This window comes from Sciurus carolinensis, chromosome 3 (assembly GCF_902686445.1).
Source record: "Sciurus carolinensis chromosome 3, mSciCar1.2, whole genome shotgun sequence".
NCBI classification, from domain to species: Eukaryota; Metazoa; Chordata; class Mammalia; order Rodentia; family Sciuridae; genus Sciurus; species Sciurus carolinensis.
Genome location: NC_062215.1, coordinates 177027880 through 177039194, shown reverse-complemented (window position 1 = coordinate 177039194; position 11315 = coordinate 177027880). Strand labels below are relative to the sequence as shown.

The 11315-nt window shown below is 43.3% G+C and overlaps 2 protein-coding genes across 2 annotated transcripts; both read right to left on the bottom strand.

The window, feature by feature from the left end:
• Positions 1–367: 367 nt before the first annotated feature.
• On the bottom strand, positions 368–2012 carry LOC124979724 (UDP-glucuronosyltransferase 1A8-like). Its single transcript, XM_047544325.1, has one exon. The coding sequence runs from the start codon at positions 1624–1626 to the stop codon at positions 721–723; it is 906 nt and encodes a 301-aa protein (XP_047400281.1). The 5' UTR covers positions 1627–2012; the 3' UTR covers positions 368–720.
• Positions 2013–6214: 4202 nt separating this feature from the next.
• Positions 6215–8161, bottom strand: LOC124980343 (UDP-glucuronosyltransferase 1A9-like). The gene has a single exon (XM_047545812.1). The coding sequence runs from the start codon at positions 7554–7556 to the stop codon at positions 6576–6578; it is 981 nt and encodes a 326-aa protein (XP_047401768.1). The 5' UTR covers positions 7557–8161; the 3' UTR covers positions 6215–6575.
• Between the last annotated feature and the right edge of the window lie 3154 nt (positions 8162–11315).

The window sequence follows — 11315 nt, the reverse complement described above, 5'->3', positions numbered from 1 at the left end:
AAGGAGGGCCGGTGCTCAAGACCCTGCAGGCTGTTTAAACGTAACAGGAGCACAGCATCTGACCAGCAGCTCTACTACTAGGACACTCCCAGGGTACAAAGAAAACAGCAAGAATATGGAAACATGGGAGTGGGGAGAAAACATTTCAGAATGGTCACTGCAGTCTTGTTCAAAGAGGCAAAAAGCACAGTTTCAATATCTATCACTATTGGTTGGTTCAAAAGAAAATGGCATTTAAAGCTTTCAATGCAATTAGCTGAATGAAAATGTTGACTTTATAAGTACTGGACTGTGAACATGTCTGCAATACATTGGCGAGTGACATGCAAACTAAAGAACTCATGTACACTTCATTAATAGATATTATTTAATAAAACAGGTGCAAAGTTTGCAGTAGATGCATGAATACATATACAGTAATTTCAAAACAGGAAAAAATACAGACAAAACTGCTCAGAACACTTTCCTATAGGATTGGCAAAAGTGAAAGGTTCACATCCTAATGTGTTTCTCAGGGTTCTTCTGAAGCACTACTAGAAACGGAGCTTAGAAATGACATAAATTCCATCACTGCTATGCACATCAATATCAACGAGGCCAGCTTTATAAAATTTGCTAACCCACGGTTAAGGAACAGGCACAAAACAATTGTTAACCCAGGAAGAAATTCTAGATGCAATGAATGCAAATAATAAGTCACAGCTCAGTAAGGAATCTTTCTTAACGCCCAAAGCCAGTTATCCTCTGTGTGCCAAAGGAGACACAACGTACCTTGGGCAGTGGCTTCCCCTGCTGGCAGTTGATTCCACCAATGAAGATCATGTTGGGCATCACAGGTCTGGGATAGTCCAAAACAAAGTCAGTTCGTAGTAACCAAATAGATACTTGGCTGAAGAGATCATATGGTGTGACAGCTGTTTGGAGAACTTCAGAGGCGATTTCCAAGGCAGTTTTTAAAAAATATGGGCAAAATAAATGCTCCCCCAAGTGGTTTATATAGTTCTCTACTCTCTCCTTGAAAGTCATGACATCTGAAACCTTCATGAAATGTCTGGGAACATAAGAGAGAGGACTGGGGCACTGAGCACCTTCTTCAAGATAATGGCAGAACACTCCCCTGGTGAAGACCACGGATGGAAGTGAAAAGTATTTGGCAACAACTAAGCCACACACATCAAAAGGATCCAGAAACACTGCATCAAAAGAGCTCTCCTTTAGGAATTCCACTAATTTTTTGTCATTAAACAAACTCCTACATCTTGAAAAAGTGATGTCAAAAAATCCTTTAGATGAACCCATTGCTACACCATGAGTACCTTCTTCCAGAGATTTCCACTGACTGTCAGCAAAAACCTTGAACTCATGATCCAAGTCCTCCAGAGTGTAAGAAGTTGAGTGAGTCTTTACTGTAATATTGGATGCCTTCCCCAGTTGCCAACTCACCTCTGGCATGACAGCAACTACCTCGTGCCCTCTGTGGATGAGTTTCTCCACAATCAAGCGCATGCTCAACCAGGGGCTTCCATCCATAGGCACCACCAGCAGCTTGCCTGCCTGGGCAAAGCCAGATGCCAGCAAGAGACACACAGACAGAGGAAGGCAGGCAGGCAAAAGAGCAGGAGCCATGGGACAGGTGAGCAACAATGCAGTTGCCTGGATTCAATGTTCAGAGAATACAGTAGGCTAAAGAAGTGCAGGCACTTAAATACCACAGCAGTGGGTGTGTATTCATAAATTTGTGAAAATATACCCACTGTCAATGATTTCCTCAGAAGAGTCTTGATTAATGAATAACATCCATTGACCTACCCTGCTTGTATGTTTTCCAGGGTTAGGATAGTTCATGATCTTTGCCTTGAAGCAGCAGCATGCCCTCAAACACAATGTGACTTTAGCAACAGAATGACTAAGTAATCGATTGGGAAGTGGCCACGTAGACAGGTTAAATTCGTGAAGACGAAATTAACACTGACGAAGGTACAAAGTTTCAGGGGCACCCTGGGAGGCGCGGCGCGCGGGGCACCCTGGGAGGCGCGGCGCGCGGGGCACCCTGGGAGGCGCGGCGCGCGCGGCACCCTGGGAGGCGCGGCGCGCGGGGCACCCTGGGAGGCGCGGCGCGCAGGACACCCCGGGAGGCGTGGCGCGTGCTGATACCTGCGTTTTCGGAGACCGGCCCTCGCCAACATGGCAGCTCCCACCTGGGGCGCGTCAAGTCCTTTCAAGTTTTGGCTGGGGTGGGAGTCTGTGCATTAGGCAGTAAGTGGAACCAGCGCCCGGGGATCCCGGGAGGGACGTGGGAAGCTAGCGATGGTGTGGCGGCGCGGCCTGACTAGGGCGAGCGGAGAGCGGCCCGGGCCTGCCTGGGGACGCGGCGCGCTCCTGGATGGAGTTGGTGGTTGCGGGCCAGTGTCCCGTGCAGGGCTGGAGGGTAGGAGGGCCCGAACCTCGGCCGTGGAGTGCGGGAGTCGGGAATCCAGACTTTGACCTCCCTGCCAGACTCTCGAGTTCCACTTCTGTGCTTTTTTTCTGAGGAATGAGTTGAAAACGGTAATTGCACTTCGGGGCTTCCTGTCACTTGGAAACTGCTGGGCGCTTTGTAATTCTCGTCACCAAGTGACCCTCTGCCACAGTCGGTGTACAGTTAGGCGCAGGTCACCTGGGTCCCCAGGGCTCATGTTCCTCTCGGCGAAGTGCACCAGAGGACCTCAAGAGTGCATCACATCAGTGGCAGCCTTCCTTCCCCCAGAGACCTCCTCCCTACTCTCCAGTTTGGGGACAATATTCTGAACTGCTATAAAAATGATTAATTTGATCCATTTTGTCATTTAAATATGCTCTGGTACAAAGTCCTGAGGAGCGCGAGAAGCAATCGATGGTCCCAAGGCCCCTGCCAGTTGTCAGAACCTAGGCATGACCACCTCACTGGGGGGACTAGGTTTGGTGATGGGCTTTCATTTCACTTGATGATGCAAATAGGCCGTTTTGAAAGTAGCCTTCATTTATTGTGGGCCCAACTGTGTGTACTAAGTGCCTTTCTCCTATTATGTCATGTGTTTCAATGACCCCTATAGGACATACTGGTATCACATTTTACCTATAAAACAGGCTAAATAACTTGCCAGCGGTCACACAAGTTAGTTAGGATGCTGGCATGCATGAAAAAAAAATTCAGATTTTGCTGTTTCCAAAACAAAAACTACATATTTTCAAAAGAACAGTAACAAAATGGACAACCTAAGTGTAAGGTGGGAAGATCTGGGGAAAGCTTATTTTTTTAAAATAAAAGCATTTGTATAACATATCATTTCTTTTTAAAGGATAGTATTTACTGTGAACAAAAAGACAGAAACACAAACACTCCATAGCTCTCTGGATGAAAATTTCTACAGTGTACCTGGGCTGTATCCAGGCTCCTAATCAAAGAGCCTTCTGAGATCTGAATTCCTCTTTGAGAAATGTGCTTGCATTATATTTATATTTATAAATATATAGTGTCTCCCAACATATAAGAGTTTGCATCCATATATATGGAGTTTGCATCCATATATATCCTTTAATACACATATAAAAACAAATGTTTTATTTTTTTAAATGTGTGTTATACATAAAAACACACATTGGAAACATGGTTCAATGTTTAATGTTTTATAGGCACTTCTTTTTTTTCTTTTTTTTTTTTTTTTTTGTGGTGCTGGGGAATTCGAACCCAGGGCTTTGTGTTTGCAAGGCAAGCACTCTATCAACTGAACTATCTTCCCAGCCCTTATAGGCACTTCTAAATGATGGTAATATATAGAGAGATCCTGTATTCCTAAAACCCTCAGGTGTACGACCTTGAACTCACTGTAGGTTCAGCAAGGGGCAGGGCCCCACCCCAGGGCAGAGGGCAAGAGCACAGGCAGTGCCTCTTGGTGATGGGCACAGTGCTGACAGAGTAAAAGGGAGAAGGGCCTGTTGAATGACTCAGCTTGTTAAGATCCTGCAACTTGATCTCCTTGCTTGGTCTTCCCAAGAGCAGAAAGCCACACCTAGCTTTAACATGCCCAAAAGCATGTTCTCCCAGGTCACATTCCCACCAGTGAAAATGAACAGAAACCCTGCACAAACTCCTGCCAGCATGGGAGAGGATGGGACTCTGTTACAAAGTATATTTAGCAGGCCAGAAGCCAGAACCACACATAAAAATGCATAGATCATCCCTAAGAATATACTAGAAAATATATGAAATGTTCCACCAGGAATTCACCACTATGCATTTGCCAAGAACATTTCTTTTGTATTTATCAAGATTTCTTCTGTTGCACGTCACTGAATACCCATGTCAAGTGCCTGGACCAGTAATACACTCACATATTTCAATAAAAGGAAAATAAGTGATGAAAACACCAGCAGAGGGAATGACTTGCATATGCTATTACCCACCAAATCAAGCTTAAAACTAAGGAAATAGAGGTTTATAACTAGATAGTAAATAAATGCACAAAAGCTGTCCTTTAACTACAAATAACTAGTTTAAAACGAATAAAACTTGCCCTGTTCACAAATAATAAAATGACCAGAAATAAATTTTAAGAAGGAAGATAAAATGATTACATAAATCAAATGAACATTTTGCTGATGGACATTTTAAAACCAGTAGAGTAGAGCAGCAGTGACCAGGAGGAGGAAGGGAGGGAGGAAAGGAAACAAACAGGGAAATGAAGCTGACGAATTTTGTGACGACCATGTGTAAATATGTAACAAGTCCCACAGTTATATAGTTATGTGTACCAGTAAAAAAAAATCACCTCAGAAATAAATTCACCCTAGGCAGGTTCTGACATAAGCCAATTCAATGAAACTAATTTGTGTAAATAGATACAATTCTTCCAGATGATAAGACCACACAGATTTTGAGAAAATAAGTAAATGTAAACACCTAATTGTAGCTAAAAAAACAAACAAAGAAAAAACCTTGAATGTGTAAAAAGGAATACGTCATCCTGAAAAGGAAGAAAAAACAAAAAACGTGCCACTCTTTCAATGAAAACGTTGAATTTCATATTAACACCAATGGTTTGTTTTTATTTTGTGGACCTCAACAAAACAATCAAACCCTTTATGAAGCAGCATATATAATGTCATCACCAAGAACATTCAGATAAACAGACAGTGAGACATACGTATTTAAGTTTACCACAGACCAACTCACTCAGAACACGGTAGTGCCTCATAAGTAGGTAAGTCAATGGGACAAAACTGAGAGTGCCGAGCACAAAAAATAAAAACATATATACATACTGCAGTTCAGTGCAATGGATGAAGAGAGGAATTAGGACCAAAAGATTTTGGGACATCAGACGATACTTGCAGGAAACTAATAAAATTAGATGCTTGAACTGTATACTTAAAGGACTCTGGAAAAGAAAAAAGATAGCTACACAGGAAGAGTTGACAAAAATGAAACATGATGTGGAAAACTGTTTCCACATCTTAAACAATTTGAGATCCAGAAACTCTTAAAGAAAACCTTTACCACTTTAAGGCCACAAAATTGAAAATCCTACACCATAAAAGATGAAGAACAGCTCCTGAAAGTTTATTCACAGCACATATTAAAAAGCTGTGTCAATATCCAAATAGACGACTGGAGAAACTAGTTATAAAAAGACAGAAGCTATAAGAAAAATGGCTAACAAATGTGAATTTGAAATTCCCAAGAGAAGAAATGCAAATGCCCAACATATCTGTGGAAACAGGAAGCAAAAACCAAAGCAGTTACACTCAATATGTTGCCCAGAAAATCGACAAAACTTACAAGTTGCCACACCTGGACCTGGAGAACGTATGTAAAAGCTACAGCTCTCATACACGACTGAACGAAGAGGGCCGGTGCTCGAGACCCTGCAGGCTGTTTAAACATAACAGGAGCACAGCATCTGACCAGCTCTACTCCTAGGACAATCCCAGGTACAAAGAAAACAGCAAGAATATGGAAACACGGGAGTGGGAAGAAAACATTTCAGAATGGTCACTGCAGTCTTGTTCAAAGAGGCACAGAGCACAAACATTTTCAGTATCACTATTGGTTGGTTCAAAAGAAAATGGCATTTAAAGCTTTCAATGCAATTAGCTGAATGAAAATGTTGACTTTATAATACTGGACTGTGAACATGTCTGCAATACATTGGCGAGTGACATGCAAACTAAAGAACTCATGTACACTTCATTAATAGATATTATTTAATAAAACAGGTGCAAAGTTTGCAGTAGATGCATGAATACATATACAGTAATTTCAAAACAGGAAAAAATACAGACAAAACTGCTCAGAACACTTTCCTATAGGATTGGCAAAAGTGAAAGGTTCACATCCTAATGTGTTTCTCAGGGTTCTTCTGAAGCACTACTAGAAACAGAGCTTAGAAATGACATAAATTCCATCACTGCTATGCACATCAATATCAACGAGGCCAGCTTTATAAAATTTGCTAACCCATGATTAAGGAACAGGCACAAAACAATTGTTAACCCAGGAAGAAATTCCAGATGCAATGAATGCAAATAACAAGTCACAGCTCAGTAAGGAATCTTTCTTAACGCCCAAAGCCAGTTTTCCTCTGTGTGCCAAAGGAGACACAACGTACCTTGGGCAGTGGCTTCCTCTGATGGCAGTTGATTCCACCAATGAAGATCATGTTGGGCATCACAGGTCTGGGATAGTCCAAAACAAAGTCAGTTCGTAGTAACCAAATAGATACTTGGCTGAAGAGATCATATGGTGTAACAGGAGTTTGGAGAACTTCAGAGGCAATTTCCAAGGCAGTATTGAAAAAATATGGGCAAAGCAAATGCTCCCCCAAGTGGTTTATATAGTTCTCTACTCTCTCCTTGAAAGTCATGACATCTGAAAACTTCATGAAAATTCTGGGAACATAAGAGAGAGGACTGGGGCACTGAGCACCTTCTTCAAGATAATGGCAGAACACTCCCCTGGTGAAGACCACGGATGGAAGTGAAAAGTATTTGGCAATAACTAAGCCACACACATCAAAAGGATCCAGAAACACTGCATCAAAAGAGCTCTCCTTTAGGAATTCCACTAATTTCTTGTCATTAAACAAACTCCTACAATGTGTAAAATGTAGTTCAAAAAACCCTTTGTATGTACTCAATATTGCAGACAGTAAACCTTCATCATGATTTTTCATTTGATTCTCAGCAAAAACTTTGAATTCATGTTCCAAGTCCTCCAGGGTGTAAGAAGTTGAATAAGTCTTCACTGTAAAATTCAATGACTGTCCTAGTTGCCAACTCACCTCTGGCATGACAGCAACCACCTCGTTTCCTCTGTGGATGAGTTTCTCCACCACCGACCGCATGGTAAACCAGTGGCTGCCATCCATGGGCACCACCAGCAGCTTGCCTGCCTGGGCAAGGCCAGATGCCAGCAGCAGACACACACACAGAGGAAGGGGGGCAGGCAAAAGAGCAGGAGCCATGGGACAGCTGAGGCCCAGCAATCCAGCTGCTTGGATACAAAGCCCAAGTGATATGATAGGCGGAAGTACAAGCATTTTATATATCACAGTCCTACATTCATAAATTCATATAAATATTTATACACTGCCAATGATTTACTCAGATCTGCAATGATTAATGAGTGGCAGTTGACATACTCCTAGGGTATTCTTTCCAGAGAAGAATAGCTTACCATTGTTTCGGGGAGAATCACGCCCCATACAGCAACGTGAGTATAGAAACACAATTTAAAGCAATGACTTTGGACTCTGGGTATTTGTTTCCAAAGCAAAATCTGGCTGTATCTTCAGATTGCCAAAGTCTCTTTTCTCAGAACGATATTGGCAACCCAGTTTCAAAGGAAACACTGAAGGTCCTTAGTCCTAAACTCCTCAGCGGCAGTAGCATTATTCACAAACAACACTGCCCTGGGTCAACCTTTCTACATTTTCTGTTCTGCTTAACCCAGTATTCATGCTCCTTTTCCAAACCTTCTGAGGCCTTTGAAATGCTGCAGTAGAATTAAGAACCCACTATATGGACCTCTCCGGGGATTTTATTTTTATGGTTATGTTCAGGTGTAAGTATAGAATCAACATAAAGTTTACCCTTTGAGATTGGATATGTATATTGGGGTACATGAATATTTATGCATTTACATATACATATATTTGTTGATATGTAGGGTTAGATTTAGGTTTTGGGCTAGAATTAGAATAGCATTTTTCCCATTTGTTCTTTTTAATTATATGTGACAGTAGAATGTATTTTGACATATCACCCATACATGGAGTATAACTTCCCATTCTTGTGGTTGTACATGATGTGGAGTTACATTGATCATGTGTTCACATATGAGCATAGGAAAGTGATGTCCTATTCATTCTACTGTCTTTCCCATTCCCATTCCCATTCCAGGGATTTGATCCCATATGGTTACCACGTGTGATAACTCACTTTCTCTTGACACCTCCAAAGCAGTGGGTCGTCACTAGTCAATGCTTGCCTGACCATTTGGCTGAATGCCTTTGACTTCCCATATGATTTCATGCCATAGTCAGAGACTCAGACCTCTGCTGTGGGCCATGACCCATGGGCCCTCCATCAGGGATCTGTGTGCCTATATCCCACTCTCTACTGAGTACTCCTTGTGGTCACAGGGCATGTATTCTTCAAGTTCTCACCCTCCTTCCACAGGACCCACATTATGTCCTGCACAGAGAACACAAGGACAGTTTATTGTATTGGATGCAACTGATTAGACAGTTTTACATACCTTCACAGGTGAGCGCAATGTCATTTCACTGAGGAGCATTTACAGAGGGATTCTACGGCCAGCCTAGGGGCGTCACACTTGGTAGGAACACACAATGACTCCTTCAGTACACTAAATGTAACTAGACACTGGCCACATCACCATTCACTTTGGTAACTGGGGGTACTTTCAAATCAGTATCTTTGGGAAACAAAAATGAGGAGAGTGATGTCAGCTGTAAGGCACAATCAGAAATCTGATGTTCCCTCCTCCACAGAAAAAGTTCGATTAGCAACTACCCACAGACTAGGACACCTTTGAAACTCCAACATGTGGGCATAAGCCTGAGCCACCTCCATGGACCACAGGACTAAATGAAATTTGATTGTGAATGGTAAAAGTCTCACTAGGACCTTGCCACTCTTTCCCCTTCCCCAAATCCGCACAAGAGGGAGGTTCCCCTGTGACCATGGAATCTACCACAGGAAAGAGAACTGGAGGTGGTCATTCAGCCACCCTAGCATTCTAAGATGCCTCCAGAAAACCCACTCCATTCTCACCTCAAAAGCGACACTAGGACATATGGCAGTTAGACCACCCATGGCCTGGCAAAAGCAAAGAAAGGAGGTAGTGACCAGTGTGCGGACCTTGGTGGACCTTCAGTGTTGCCATCTGTTTTGAGACCTGTTCCGAGATATCTGATGACCTCATAGAAAAAAGCATAGTTTTGCAGACTCCATACGAGGTGTGGAGAGAGGTCAATATAACTTTTGACCTATACTGTTTTTCTCCCTATCCAACTTCTGGGATCACCACAACAGTCCCACCCCAGACAGCAAGACCACCACTTCCACGGATTTCAGAAAATCAAGTGAAGTATACCAGTTTATATAGGAAAGCAAAGAGCAGCTCCATCTGTCAAAAGCAGGACCAACAGCCCTGCCCAGACAGACAGACTCCCAACTCTGCACATTTCAGAAAAGTATAGGGCCTAGACCTCCTTGACCTGGAAGGTCAAAGAGCCAATAGACTCAGCCACTCAGCACCCCATGTCTCCAGAATGAAAGGGAGGCATTCTTAAAGTTGTGTTTCTAGGGAGTTTAGTGTCAGGCCCCACCTATCCCAAGACAGGGCTGCAGCCCTGTCTAAAGCAGATCCAAAGACCAGGATGGGCAGGGAAGCTAAACAGGCAGGCGAGTAGTGTCCAGCACCTGCTGGCTGCTCATGGAGAGTGAATTAAATCAATAGTTGTACATCTGCACAATGAGATGGAGGAGTAGAGGAAAAGCACTGAAGTCCAGCTCAGAGATGCAGTGCCCAGGGAGCACAGGGATGGTGGGATCTTAGAGTCAGAAAAAGAAGGGAGACTCCAGCAGCAGCAGGTGGGTGGCTGCTGAGTCCAGGAGTGCAGCTCCCCTCCAGAGAGCTGAGAAGAGGAATCGTAAAGAGTTCAAGAAGTGCAAACTACCCTTCAGGCAGACAAGCAGTTGGAGCAGAAAGGAGATTCCAGAGCAGCGTGGGTGAAGAACATGGCTGCAGTTCCAGGCACTTCCCTCTGGATTCTGAGAACTGGGAAGAGGAATCATCTTGAAAGATTCATCACTGTCTCCGCTGTCTGGATAGAAGATCAGAAATCCCTCAAAATGTATAAATGCATTCTACTGTCATGTACAATGAATTAGAACAAATAAAATTTAAAATTTTTAAAAATTAATAAAAATCAATTAGGAAAGTCACCAAAAAAGAAAGAATGGAAGAAAGAAAGAAATTCCTGCACATTCACTTTTGTCTTTGTTTTCATCTCTTTCTCTTTTTTAATTTGGTATACACATACCAAAATTCATCCCAGGATCAGGAGCCAGACTGTGACCGCCACATGCTGAGAACCCCAGACTGCCACAGGCTAATGGCAGGAACTTCAAAAATCTGGTGGATCCACGTGGGCCCACACACACCAGCTGCAGTCTGGCATGCTTCAAACTGTCCAGATCTCAAGACACAGGATTGGTTGTGGGATTTTCTGTGTACCTTGACTGTGCGAAAGGTGGAGGTGAGATAAGTACTGTTAACCCCAGGGCCATGGACCAGCCCACACTTTCCCCATTACTGGAATTTATCACTTGGACTTCAAGAGCCCCCTGCCCGTCCCCCGAGCACACTGGAGGACAGAGTAAGGTATGTATGGTTAGAGAAGGTGACAGGGTGTCCCCCACATGACACAAAATCGCCCTCCCTGCCATGGACAGATCTGGAAGAATGGCTACGGTCACTCAGAGGTTCCTTCAAACCCTACTAAGAGCTGGTAGGTGCCCTTGCATAGAGATACTGAAGCTACATAGGTTTGTGCCAGATGTAGGTGAGTTCAAGTCTGTGAGCAAAGGTGCCAGAACCTGAGTTTTGGTCAAGGTTTGCAGAAGACCTAGTTAGAAAGGTCAAGAACTAAATATACAGCTGAGAGGTTTGGTGCTGTTGCTGCCTCTGTGCCCAGAGACACACGGGTTACATAGTTGAGGTCTGAGTAACTACTGTGTCTCTCAATACCTGGTGTAATCCAGAGCTG

Coding starts and splice junctions, on each gene's coding strand:
- LOC124980343 (XM_047545812.1), bottom strand. CDS start 7,556: ATGCTTGTACTTCCGCCTATCATATCACTTGGGCTTTGTATCCAAGCA.
- LOC124979724 (XM_047544325.1), bottom strand. CDS start 1,626: ATGGCTCCTGCTCTTTTGCCTGCCTGCCTTCCTCTGTCTGTGTGTCTC.